The sequence below is a fragment of the Pelobates fuscus genome, chromosome 1 (assembly GCF_036172605.1).
Source record: "Pelobates fuscus isolate aPelFus1 chromosome 1, aPelFus1.pri, whole genome shotgun sequence".
Lineage (NCBI taxonomy): Eukaryota > Metazoa > Chordata > Amphibia > Anura > Pelobatidae > Pelobates > Pelobates fuscus.
Window position 1 is genome coordinate 326,000,489 of NC_086317.1, and position 14,293 is coordinate 326,014,781.

At 37.6% G+C, this 14,293-nt stretch overlaps 1 protein-coding gene across 1 annotated transcript in view; it reads left to right on the forward strand.

The window, feature by feature from the left end:
• Positions 1 to 361: 361 nt before the first annotated feature.
• Positions 362 to 14,293, forward strand: part of ANKRD10 (ankyrin repeat domain 10) — a 34,303-nt gene continuing 20,371 nt past the window's right edge. Inside the window, exons 1-3 of the mRNA XM_063459879.1 lie at positions 362 to 661; positions 10,868 to 11,020; positions 11,603 to 11,694. Coding sequence (XP_063315949.1) covers positions 458 to 661; positions 10,868 to 11,020; positions 11,603 to 11,694 — 449 coding nt within the window. The 5' untranslated portion in view covers positions 362 to 457. The remainder of the gene's footprint in view (positions 662 to 10,867; positions 11,021 to 11,602; positions 11,695 to 14,293) is intronic.

Genomic DNA, 14,293 nt, shown 5'->3' on the forward strand with positions numbered 1-14,293 from the left:
TTCAAATCTGAAAAGTTCTTTTAATTCCCAACAGTTATCTTCTTTGCTGCAGTGCACCTAACTTTACTCCAGTTTCCCTTCAAGGTATAAAACAACCCTGTCCTGAAAGGGCTTTGCAACATTGCTTTCCTGTATTTACTAAAATGTAGGCTAATTCCAGGTTAGCCCCTGGTGTGCCCCCTTGCTGCCCAGTATGAGGGCACTCTCTGGCCCCGGTGACTCTCGGTACCGATGAGCTGACTGTCTGCCAGGGGTTCCATACCATAGAATACTAGCAGTGTTCCCGTTTTGGCGGGATTTTCCCATTTGGTGTACACACACACTCCATGCCGCGCAGTGCCCGCCCCGGCAGTGACTCAGTGAGGGCGTGCTCAGTGTGCTCCTCCTCGCAGCCCCGCTCTGTGTGAGTGTCAGTGTGAGTGTGTGCTCGGTGTGTGTGTGAGTGCAGCGGCCAGCCATGTCGGTGTGCTCGGAAGCCGGTTTCTCCAGTGAGGATCTCCTCAGTCTCCGTTTCCCCCTGCACCGCGCCTGCCGGGACGGAGACCTGCACTGCCTGACCGCCCTGCTGCAAGGCCCGCCTGGACACACCGAGCTGCAGCTGGGCAAGGAGGACTCCTGCTACGGCTGGACCCCCATACACTGGGCCGCACACTTCGGAAAGGTGATGGGGGGGTTACCGGGGGAGCGGGGCCCTCCATGGGATTTAGGAGGAGGAGGGGCTGGCGCCATTTTCTCTGGGTCTTAGTTTGACAAAAAGGGGACGGACGGAGCCGAGAAACAAAGAGAGTAAGGAGGGCGGGCGTGGGGGCTGAGAGAGGGGGAGATATTACTGTTATTACCAATATACTGTGTGAGGGGAGCGGAATGGATGTGTATTGGCAGGATGGGGTAGTAATGGAGGTGTCCATGTAGTGTTATCCTGTAACAAAGTTACTGTGTAAGGTGTATTGGATGGGATAAAACATGGTGGGAGGGCTGATACAGATAGGGGCGGGCGGCAGAATGAAATGGGAGTGTATAACATAAACACGAGGGATTGTAGACACAAAGGGATGCAGGTTTGATGGAATAATGAGCTCATGCAAGGAATTGGCAGGAAGGATTTTTGTTGTTCCCCTCTTTTTTTCAATTGCAGCCTAACATTTCGTGTTAAAAGGGTCAATATAGTCACCAAAACAGCTTTAGTTTAACCCCTTAAGGACCAAACTTCTTTAATAAAAGGGAACCATGACATGTCACACGTCATGTGTCCTTAAGGGGTTAAAGGATCACTATAGTGTCAGGAAAACAAACTAGTTTTCCTGACACTATATAATTCTTAGGTCCCCCTCCTGCTGGGCTGAAGGGGTTAAAACCCCTTCAGTCACTTACTTTTATCCAGTGCCGGGCTCCCTCGGCACTGGTGACCTCTCCTCCCCCTCCGATGTCCGCTCCCGAGTGGAGCCGCATGCGCGGCAAGAGCAGTGCGCGCATTCAAACAGTCCATAGGAAAGCATTTCCTATGGACGTTCTACACGCTGAATGCAATTTTCGAATCCAGCGTCAAAGAAATGCCTCTAGTGGCTGTCCGGAAGACAGCCACTAGAGACTGGATTTAACCCTGCAATGTAACCATAGCAGTTTGTCTGAAACTGTTATGTTTACATCTGAAGGGTTAGAACCTGGCACCAGGGCCACTTAATTGCTGAAGTAGTCTGGGTGACTATAGTGTCTGTTTAATGAAGCAGTTTTGGTGTGTAGATTATGCCGCTGCAGTCTCAAGCCCTAGTCACACCTCTCTTGGCTGTGACTAACACAACCTGCATGAAAAAAATGTTTTTATTTTCAAACCGATGTAACTTACTTCAAATGTTGTATCTCCTATTCTGTAAATTGAAATGTAATTACATACAAGAGGTTCTAGCAAGCTATTAACCCCTTCAGGACCGGCCTGTTTTTGCGATGTTTGTACGTTAAGGACCAGAGCAGTTTTAACACTTTTGTGGTGTTTGTGTTTAGCTGTAATTTTCCGCTCTCTCATTTACGGTTCCCATACAAGTTATATATTGTTTTTTTCACGACAAGAAGGGCTTTCTTTACATACCAGTATTTATATTATATCATATATTGTATTTAAAAAAAATAATAAAATATGGTGAAAAATAAAAAAAAAACATGTTTTTGGACTTTTACTTGAAAAATCTTTTACTTATCTACAAAAGCTAATGAAAAAAACTGCTAAATAGATTCAAAATTTTGTCCCGAGTTTAAAAACACCCAGTGTTTACATGCTTTATTGCTTTTTTTTGCAAGTTATAGGCCTATAAATACAAGTAGGAAATTGCTGTTTCAATATATATATATTTTATATGTATCAATAGTGACATTGTTACACCGTTATCTGTCATAAATCCCCGAAACACACCTAACATGTACATATTTTTTAAAGTAGACAACCCAGGGTATTTAAAATGGGGTATGTCCAGTCTTTTTTAGTAGCCACCTAGTCACAAACACTGGCCAAAGTTAGCATTTATATTTGTTTGTGTGTTAAAAATGCAAAAACCGCTAACTTTGGCCGGTGTTTGTGACTAAGTGGCTACTAAAAAAGGCTGAACATACCCCATTTGCAATACCTTGGGTTGTCTTCTTTTGTAAATGGTATGCCATCATGGGGCTAATTCTCATTCCTTGGCTACCATACGCTGTCAAAGGCAACCTAACCAATCTGACAAATTTCAATAAAAAAAAAAAAAAGTAAAATCAAGCCTTATATTTGACCCTGTAACTTTCACAAACACTATAAAACCTCTACATGTGGGGTACTGTTATACTCAGGAGACTTCGCTGAACACAAATATTAGTGTATCAGAACAGTAAAATATATCACAGCAATAATATCCTCAGTGAAAGAGCTGTTTGTGTGTGAAAAATGCAAAAAACTTCACTTTCACTGACAATATCATCGCTGTGATATGTTTTACTGTTTTGAAACACTAATATTTGTGTTCAGCGAAGTCTCCCGAGTAAAACAGTACCCCCATGTACAGGATTTAGGGTGTCATAGAAAGTTACAGGGTTAAGCACAGTGCTAGCAAATTAAATTATCTGGACTTTTGGCCTGGGTTGGCAGGCAGGTCCCTCAAATTGCAATCATTAAAATTACTTAATTAGGTAAAAATATTACATAAATATGCACGTAGAATTTTAATATATATACATATTTATATATTTGACGTCTACGTGTATATTTATGAAATTATTAATGTAATTTTGTATGTGGACATATGTATATTTCGTATTATTTTTATTTATTTATTTATACATAGATATATATATCATTACATTCTAAGTGTATTTTGATATAAATATATATATATCAATATCAAAATACTGTTAGAATAAAATTGAATATATATATATAATTTTTTTGTAATTATTAAAAATTATTTTTATTTTTTGTTATTTATTTTTATTAACATATTATTTGTATTTTATAATAATATATATATACCATATATATAGTTATTATATATATTGTATATATTCGTGTGTAATTTAAATATAAGTGTATTTTTATATTAATATACGTATATATAAATATAAAAATACACTTAGTGTGACATTATATATATGATACATATACATATATTATATATATAGATATAATACATGTATATATATCATATATATATACACATATTATAATTTTTTTTACACTGATTTTTTTTTTTTTTACTTTATTTTATGATTTTACACTTGCAGGGAGACTGCCTGTCAGCACAGACAGTCCCCCTGCAGGCAGATACAAAGACCCCTATTGCGGTCATGTGATCGAGTGATCACATGGCCGTGGGGTCCTGATCTGCCGAGGGGGGACTGCCCGGGCAGACAGGCAGTCCCCCTGGACCGGGAGGAGAGCTGATCGCCGCCGTGGGACCGACGGCGATCAGGTAAGTAGCCCAAAACCGTTATGACGGTTCAGGACCGTCAGCGGTCCAAACGCACGTTTTACCGCTGACGGTCCTGAACCGTCAGCGGTCCTGAAGGGGTTAATAGAGCAGGAGAGAAGAAGTTTACACTTTATGGCAAATTCTGCCTAACTTAACACATTAGGTGACATTTTACAGGAAGTGTTTATGAAGTCTGTGTAACTCACATGCCGGGAGGTGTGCCTAGGGTGCATAAACAAAGTGATTTAGCTCCTAAATGGCAGATAATTGAGCAGTAAGACCGCTGGGGCATGATCTATACACCAACACTGCATCCTTAAGTTGAAGTTGTTTTGGTGACTGTAGTGTCCCTGTAAGTAAACAGATATGGGAGAGAGGCATTAACCCCTTAAGGATGGCAGGTGTGCTATGCCGTTCTTGGGGACCCTGCTCTAAACGCCGGCAGGCGGCATAGCACGTCCCCGCTGTCCTATCTATGTACTTACCTGCTCGCCGGCGATCGCGGTGGGGGGGACTCACCTGTCACCCCAGGGAGTCCCCCTGCTGCCGTTCCGGCCCTCCTGTGCCATGTGATTGCGAGGACCCTGCTGCCTGTAAAAGGTTAAAATAAAGTTTAAAATTATTAATATATATATATATATATATATACACACACATACACACAGTCTAAGTGTATTTTAATATTAATATATATTAATATCAAAATACACGTAGAATGATATTGATTAAATCTATTTATAATTATATATATTTTTATATAATATAAAAGAAATATGTAAATACTTAAAAAAATAAATATAATTAAAAAATATGTGTAATTGCGTTCTAACTTTATTTTGATATTAATATATATATATATATATATATACAGGGAGTGCAGAATTATTAGGCAAATGAGTATTTTGACCACATCATCCTCTTTATGCATGTTGTCTTACTCCAAGCTGTATAGGCTCGAAAGCCTACTACCAATTAAGCCTATTAGGTGATGTGCATCTCTGTAATGAGAAGGGGTGTGGTCTAATGACATCAACACCCTATATCAGGTGTGCATAATTATTAGGCAACTTCCTTTCCTTTGGCAAAATGGGTCAAAAGAAGGACTTGACAGGCTCAGAAAAGTCAAAAATAGTGAGATATCTTGCAGAGGGATGCAGCACTCTTAAAATTGCAAAGCTTCTGAAGCGTGATCATCGAACAATCAAGCGTTTCATTCAAAATAGTCAACAGGGTCGCAAGAAGCGTGTGGAGAAACCAAGGCGCAAAATAACTGGCCATGAACTGAGAAAAGTCAAGCGTGCAGCTGCCAAGATGCCACTTGCCACCAGTTTGGCCATATTTCAGAGCTGCAACATCACTGGAGTGCCCAAAAGCACAAGGTGTGCAATACTCAGAGACATGGCCAAGGTAAGAAAGGCTGAAAGACGACCACCACTGAACAAGACACACAAGCTGAAACGTCAAGACTGGGCCAAGAAATATCTCAAGACTGATTTTTCTAAGGTTTTATGGACTGATGAAATGAGAGTGAGTCTTGATGGGCCAGATGGATGGATTGGTAAAGGGCAGAGAGCTCCAGTCTGACTCAGACGCCAGCAAGGTGGAGGTGGAGTACTGGTTTGGGCTGGTATCATCAAAGATGAGCTTGTGGGGCCTTTTTGGGTTGAGGATGGAGTCAAGCTCAACTCCCAGTCCTACTGCCAGTTTCTGGAAGACACCTTCTTCAAGCAGTGGTACAGGAAGAAGTCTGCATCCTTCAAGAAAAACATGATTTTCATGCAGGACAATGCTCCATCACACGCGTCCAAGTACTCCACAGCGTGGCTGGCAAGAAAGGGTATAAAAGAAGAAAATCTAATGACATGGCCTCCTTGTTCACCTGATCTGAACCCCATTGAGAACCTGTGGTCCATCATCAAATGTGAGATTTACAAGGAGGGAAAACAGTACACCTCTCTGAACAGTGTCTGGGAGGATGTGGTTGCTGCTGCACGCAATGTTGATGGTGAACAGATCAAAACACTGACAGAATCCATGGATGGCAGGCTTTTGAGTGTCCTTGCAATGAAAGGTGGCTATATTGGTCACTAATTTGTTTTTGTTATGTTTTTGAATGTCAGAAATGTATATTTGTGAATGTTGAGATGTTATATTGGTTTCACTGGTAAAAATAAATAATTGAAATGGGTATATATTTGTTTTTTGTTAAGTTGCCTAATAATTATGCACAGTAATAGTCACCTGCACACACATATATCCCCCTAAAATAGCTATAACTAAAAACAAACTAAAAACTACTTCCAAAAATATTCAGCTTTGATATTAATGAGTTTTTTGGGTTCATTGAGAACATGGTTGTTGTTCAATAATAAAATTAATCCTCAAAAATACAACTTGCCTAATAATTCTGCACTCCCTGTATATATATATTGATATCAGAATACACGTAGAACGAAATAATATATATATCTATATACATAAGTATATATCACTATATATACCTATATAAAAATTAATTTTTTATATATATAAAAAACTTTCAACATTGAAGTTGCTGTTTAGTGGATAGGTGAGTGCGCTGGATCTTGTGTAATATATATATAAATATATCCCCAAAATATATGCAAGGTGCACGCACAGGTCTTGATAAGCAGTTAAGTTTATTCACTGGTGCAAATTACATATGCAAAAAAAATCTGTGATCGACGTTTCGACCATTATAGGGCCTTTTTCAAGATTATTTTCTTTTATTTATTTATATATATATATATATATATATATATATATATATATATATATTCCAAAAAGAAAGCCAGCACTCAATGACTTCAACGTGAAAAAATAGGCATTTAATCCAAGTGGTCAACGTTTCAGTTCACAACTGTGAACTTTCAGTTCACAGTTGTGAACTGAAACGTTGACCACTTGGATTAAGTGAACTGAAACGTTGACCACTTGGATTAAATGCCTATTTTTTCAGGTTGAAGTCCTTGAGAGCTGGCTTTCTTTTTGGAGACTGTATTTGTGTGCAGCTGAGCACCGGGCCAAGACTTGGAGGAGAGCTGGAGTGCAAAACTCCCATCATATTGTATGTGTGTAATTAGGTAATTTTAATTAATTACAATTTGCGGAACCTGCCTGACATCCCAGGTAGAAAGTCCAGGGAATTTAATTTACTAGCACTATATTTAACCATGTAACTTTCCAAGACACCATTAAACCTGTAAATGGGGGTACTGTTTTACTCAGAAGACTCAGCTGAACACAAATTGTGTTTCAAAACAGTAAAAGGTATTACAACGATAATATCGTCAGTGAAAGTGAATTTTTTTTTGCATTTTTCATACAAAAAATGGCACACTGACAATATAATTGTTGTGATACGTTTTACTGTTTTGAAACACTAATATTTGTGTTCACCGAAGTCTCCCGAGTATAACCGTACCCCTCATGTACAGGTTTTATGGTGTTTTTAAAAGCTAGAGAGTCAAATATAAGGCTTGCGTTTCATTTTTTTCAAATTGAAATTCGCCAGATTGGTTACATTGCCTTTGAGACCGTATGGTAGCTCAGGAATGAGAATTACCCCCATGATGGATAGTTACCCCCATTTGCAATAGTAGACAACCCAAGGTATTGCAAATGGGGTATGTCCAGTCTTTTTTAGAAGCCACTTAGTCACAAACACTGGCCAAAATTGGCGGTTAAATTAGTTTTTTGCATTTTTCACACACAAATATTAACACTAACTTTGGCCACTGTTTGTGACTAAGTTGCTACTAAAAAAAGACTACATACCCCATTTGCAATACCTTGGGTTGTCTACTTTTGCAAATGGTATGCCATCAAGGGGGTAATTCTCATTCCTGGGCTACCATATGGTCTCAAAGGCAACTTAACCATTCTGGCGAATGTGAAAAAACTGAAAAATGTAACATGCTAGATTTGACCCTGTAACTTCCCAAAACTCCTAAAACCTGTACATGAGGGGTACTGTTATACTCTGGAGACATCGCTAAATACAAATATGTGTATTTCATTGCAGTAAAAGCAAACAGTATTATGACATTCACGGTTAAAATGTCATGTAGAACTAAAAAAAAAAAAATTTCTTCTTTTCTCCCATTTTATTATATTCATATTAAATTATTTCTCATAGCTAAATATTTGATGTTAAAGGAAAGCCCCGTTTCCCCTGAATAAAATGATATATAATGAAAGAGGTGAATCACAACGTGTGAGTTTTGCTCAGTCCTTAAGGGGTTAAAGAGAAAATTTTGTCAAAATTAAAAGCATCTTTAGGGATTCCAAACTAACCTTTTATTTACTCGTTTCCAGCTGCCCACTCCTTCTGTTTTATTTTATTACCTCTTCAAATTCTCGTCCAATTTGATTCATAGAGAAGCATTTTGGACAAGAAGTGCAGCAAACCCCCAGAGGTCTGCCAGTCAAATACTTCTTGTATTTAATCCAGTGCTTCCCTGACAAGTCATCAGTGGATGTTTAACATCTATATGCAGTTCGTGCGTGAGTGTGTGGAATTTCTCACTCTGGTAGCATTATCTAGTGGCGGTCAGTGTAATGACCATTAGCGGTAAGTTTAATACCGCAATGTAAACCTAGCATATCTCCAAAACGGCAATGTTTTATATTGCAAGAGCAAATGCCAATGGCGCTGCTAACTCACCACTTAATTTATATAGTGTCCCCTTTAAGCTCATGATTGATGAGTGTAGGGTTGTTTAAGCATTATTGAACCTCTGCCCAGGTAAAAACATTTGTTCACTAGGGCTAAAATAATTTTTTTTTTTTTTTTAAATGCAGTGTGTTTGTATAGTGTGTGTGTATATAATGCAGTGTGTGTTTGTATAGTGTGTGTATATAATGCAGTGTGTTTGTGTGGTGTGTGTATATAATTCAGTGTGTTTGTGTACTGTGCATTATATACACACACTATACAAACACACTGCATTATATACACACACTATACAAACACACTGCATTATATACACACACACTATACAAACACACTGCATTATATACACACACACACACTGCATTATATACACACACTATACAAACACAATGAATTATATACACAGTGTGTTTGTAGTGTATGTGTATAATAGTGTATGTGTGAGGGGGCATTTTTTATTAAATTTTTTATTTTATTTTTATATTAAATTATTTTTTTTATATATTTAATTATTTTTTTATTTGTTGTTGTTCCCCCTCCCTGCTTGTTGCCTTGTCAGGGAGGGGGGATATGTTAATCCCTGGTGGTCCAGTGGCATTGGCTTAGCTGTGGGGGGGTGTAGGGTGTAGGCAGCAAGCGTTTACTCACCTCCGAGCAGCTCCTCCGGCTCCCCAGTGTAACTCTTGCGAGACCCGCGGACGTCAGAGCTGGCCGCGGGTCTCGCGAGAGTTACACTGGGGAGCTGGAGGAGCTGCTGGGAGGTGAGTAATAGCTTGCTGCCCGCCCCCCCAGGACCGCCGGGCTTGTAATGAGCCTGGCGGTCCTGGGAGGTATTATCGGCAATATCGGTATCCCTATTGGCCGATACCGATATTGCCGAAAATACCGAATATCGGCCGATTATATCGGTAAAACCGATAATCGGTCGATCCCTACTTTAAAGTGAACCTATACTGGTGGAAATGAGAGATTTATATATACTATTTTATTTTTGTTTTCTATTGTTTGGGTCATCACTGCCCCCTGGCACCCCCTTACATGTTTAAAAATTGACAGTAACTTTTTGTTGTTGTTGCTTTGACTCTGTCTATAAAAGCTGCCTTTTCTGCTTTCCGTTTTGTCTTTGACCTCTCACCCAATCAAATACTTTTTACAGAGAAGCATTGTGGATGACAAGCACATGTGAAGCAAGCGCAAGCATTGAACCCAATGTTTTTTGCTTGGCAAGAATGCCAGGGGCACTGTACACAGATGACTTCCTAAAGGGGTTTGGGTGACTATAGCGTCCTTTTTATATGAAAGCAGAGCATGTAATGAAAAAACATTAGGGCAAGTTAGGGGTGATTTTAAATGTTTTTTTTTTTATCCAATGGTGTAAATTCCAAAGAAGTATGTTTCCCTTTAAGAAGCAAGTGCATCCAGTGGCTCAGTCTAACAGTAACTAGATTAAGGAACGGGTACAATTTCAGTTCTGCCATATTTGGTCAAGCCCACCACTACTTCACAGTACTCCAGTATCGGTGGGTCCTACTCTAATTCCACTGTGGGAGACAATAAATAGTGATACATAAGCTAAAGTGTATTTTAATTTGTTGTAAGAGCATCAGGAAAATATAAAATGCAAAATTTTGATAAATGCAATTAAAAAGAAAATGCAGTGTCAAAACTAAACAAAGTGATCATTGTTTGATTTATATACTCACAATGCATATCCTATATCTGCTCTATGAAATTTACAATTTAAGTGACATTATCCAAAATTTCCTCAGATTTTTACTTTATTGTGGTCACCTCCAGTCCTAATTTATATTTTTCCTGTGGTCACTTTGGCAGCACCATTTCTGCGAAATGCATGTTCCAGGTGTGCCCCCAATTCTCTATTTATCTTTACTAACAGTACAATATTGTGTACCGCGGAGGGTCGCTCTAAACCACGATGGCATCCATAGATATTGTTTCCTGATGAACAAGACCATGCCTGAATCTCACAGCTTTTACTAGGGATTTCGCAAAATGCAATCTCAGACTTGTGCTACCTCATGTGGTATCTTTAGATTACATTCAAATTTCAACTCTTGATGTGAATATTTAAAGCCGTTCTGACACTTCTGCGTATTTAATAAAGATATAATCTCTAACCTCTCAAGTATAATAATGCTGTATGATTCTTTGAAATTATATTAAGTCTAACTAAAAACTATATATATTTATATATATAATTTTTTTTTTTTAAATGTAGTTGGAGTGCCTTATTCAGCTTGTTGGCGCTGGATGTTCAATTAATGCCTGCACAACTCGATTTGCCCAAACCCCTGCACATATTGCCGCTTTTGGAGGTCATCCCCACTGCCTGTTATGGCTCATTCAAGCAGGTGCACTTGTAAACAAACAGGTAAGTCCTCAGGTTGAAGCCTACAGTATGGTGGGCTAATCCACCGCGATTCACATAAGATTCTGCGATAGAAAATCATTAAAAGAACATATAGGGTCAGGGACACAAACATGTATTCCTGACCCTATAGTGTTAAAGACGTCATTTAGGTTGCTTGCCCGCCCCCCCATAACAGGTAAGAAAATGTACCTTGTTTCCAGTTCTGCGCGGGTCCACCGGCTCTGCCCCTGATCTGCCTTCTTGGCTGACTTATTCCCATAGGAAAAGCATTGAATTGGCTGAGATAGTCAAGGAGGTGGGGCAGGGTTAAACACCAGCCTGGCCAATCAGCATCTCCTCATAGAAATGTATTGAATCAATCACTAGCGCTATAGCACTATAACAACTTAAAAAATTAAAATTGTTAAAATGCTTACAGTATTCCTTTAAAGGTACACATCTGACCCCTAAAGTAGCTCACTGAAATCTTTGTGAGTGAACTTCTTTTGGTTTCATAATTCCTCATATATGCTCAGTTTTAGACTTTTATTTTTAATGTTTTCATTTCAGAATTTTCTCACAATTCTGTGTTTGTTTTTTCAGGACTACGTAGGCGAAACCCCAGTCCACAAAGCAGCAAGGGCTGGTAGTATGGACTGCCTGAAGGCTCTAGTGTCAAACGGGGCACAAATAGAGTATGTCTTTTTTTTATTTACTTGCTTTTTCTTCATATAATTTTGTTAAAATAGAACAAATCATAAACACATTCATCATTTTAGTCTGCACCAAATGAATCAACGTACTGTCATCTTTTACTGATATGACAGTGCATGACATGTACAGAAAATAAGCTTATAGTATATTGAGCTGAATTGTCTAATTGTAGCTATCCATCTGTTTGATTGCAACTTATTTATTCCTCAACTGGCCACTGATGCTGGGAGAGCTAAATTCAACACCTGGAGAAGCGCCAGTTTGACAAATCCCGCTTTTTTTGCCTATTTTACCTTCTGTCTGCCAGAGTTGATTGGCACACTTTATTCTCCTGGCATAACAATAATTAACACACATAAGTGGATTTGATACATTATTTACAGTATCAGTAATGCATACATTATACTGTATAGTTTAAGTTGTATTGTATTTGACCTTTATATTTAATATTTACATTTTTAGTGTTTTAAAAAGATTTACTGTTCACCATCAGCAGCTTGATCTATTAAACATTCTATTTGTGTTCTATAGTGTTTCATATTGATGAAAGATGTATTTGCTCCCCAGTAATGCTGCAAACAACCTGAGAAAATATTCACATGCTCTTTCCAAAGTAATATAAAAAAGGCCTATTAGTGTTGGCCATCAAGATGGTCTCAAAATATCAGAAAATATTGTGTGGTTTGAGAAGCATACCTACATTTCCTACCTCTCACTTAACCGTTCTAACTAGATGTTTGACAATTCCTTTCACAACTAAAATTCCCTGATTAGGGCCTTCTGTAGTTTTTCATAATGTTTGGTTTTTATTTGCACACTTGTAAGTTACAACTCCTTTCTTTATTCCATTTCTGGAGCTCTTTAAAATGTTAGACAGATCAGTAAATGAATTAACACAATAATGATATGGTTCCTTTTTATAATTTTAGTATAATATAGAATGGGTGCTAACATTTCCAGTGCATTTTTAGATTCCTAAAGGTGTTGTTTAATATTTAACTAATTAAAATATAAATGCTGCACGTCCCCAATATGTACTTTTCATAATAGTCAAACAGGAAGGTATTTTGATTATATTTTTAATCAACAGCTCACACAAAAATAATAAAAAAAGGCAATTTATACAATCCAAAAATCTGGCCACCTTTGAGATTTGTTTTCATAGAATAATGGAATAAATATGAAATGGCTTTCTAAACAGTTTGTGCAGCTAGAAATGTCCTATAATTCTAATTGGGTAAATTTAGTATAGTTTTTATAAACTTCCATTGGACTGTACTAAAATACATTTTACTGTATCTATTCTATAGCTTGAGAAAATATAATTAAGCACAATGTCAATCCTTGCAAACAAATTGCATGCATTTATTTTACCTCCATTAAAGTTGCAGATAAATTTCTAATGTAACCACATTTGGGATCTACTTTCAGGGAGATTCATATTTATTTTGATGTCTTTTCTGAGTACAGTACTAAAAGTTTTGTAGTGAAATTGGACCATGCCATATACAAGCCTTCCTTCCTGAGGGTGTTTTAGATTTAGAGCACTATTTTGTTGACCTCTCAGCTGAGGTGTAAACTCCATAATCGTAAAACAATGCAAACATTTCATAAAGTTTCATGTTGCATTTCTCCTTGAAGTATATTTATCTGCCTTCTGAATATCCTTTTGTAAACACATCTGTGTTCCCTTTCCATTCTCATTAGAATATTGCTAACAGTTTTCCAGGCAAGCGCTTTTTAATATCGACATTTTATTCATTATGTGTCCTGAGTGCGAACTGCTTTTATTGCATATCGTCCCTTTATGACCAAACACATGCATATACAGACTTTGCGTGCATGAAGGCAAATACAGTAAGTTTGTGGCATGATAGGTTTTGCAGTCCCCAAAGGTGAATTTACATAGCTGCGATCAGGACATTTGAGATGATAAATTCTAGTTATTAGATTGCCCAACTGTGCGCATGTATTTTTATTGGATTCAAACGCTTGCAAGAAATTTGACACTATTTAAAACACTATATATATATATATATATATATATATATATATATATATATATATATATATAAACAAAATAGCCTGATTTTCACTTGTAATTTATAGTAAGGCCTAGTAAATTAAGTTATCCAGGAATATTTGATAACCCTAATGCAGATCAGTGATTGAGAGGCAGGAAATGTAAGGTAAGATAACCTTGTGTGCTTATGAAAACTGTAAATCATATTTTAATACCTAAAGTGGTGGCTACTGTATTGAATATAGCACCCTTTTCTATACTACTACAAATAAGTCTAGGTGCCAAGTCATTTTCTGCCAGATGAACTGTAATTTATTTTTAAATCTCTTTTAACAGAATCGTTTTTTTCCAAGGACTTCCTTTTACTTCTTTCTATATTTAGTTTTTTTTACTTTCCTTCACCTACAAGGCTTGATGTAACTTTTTATTTACTTCTCTCATTGATATCCAAAGTGAGCTTCTGTTGTAATTTTAACCCCATTGACAGAGGCCTTTTCCATGTTCTATTGTTCTTTGCATGAACATGGATTTATATTTTATATTGCAGCTTACTCTAC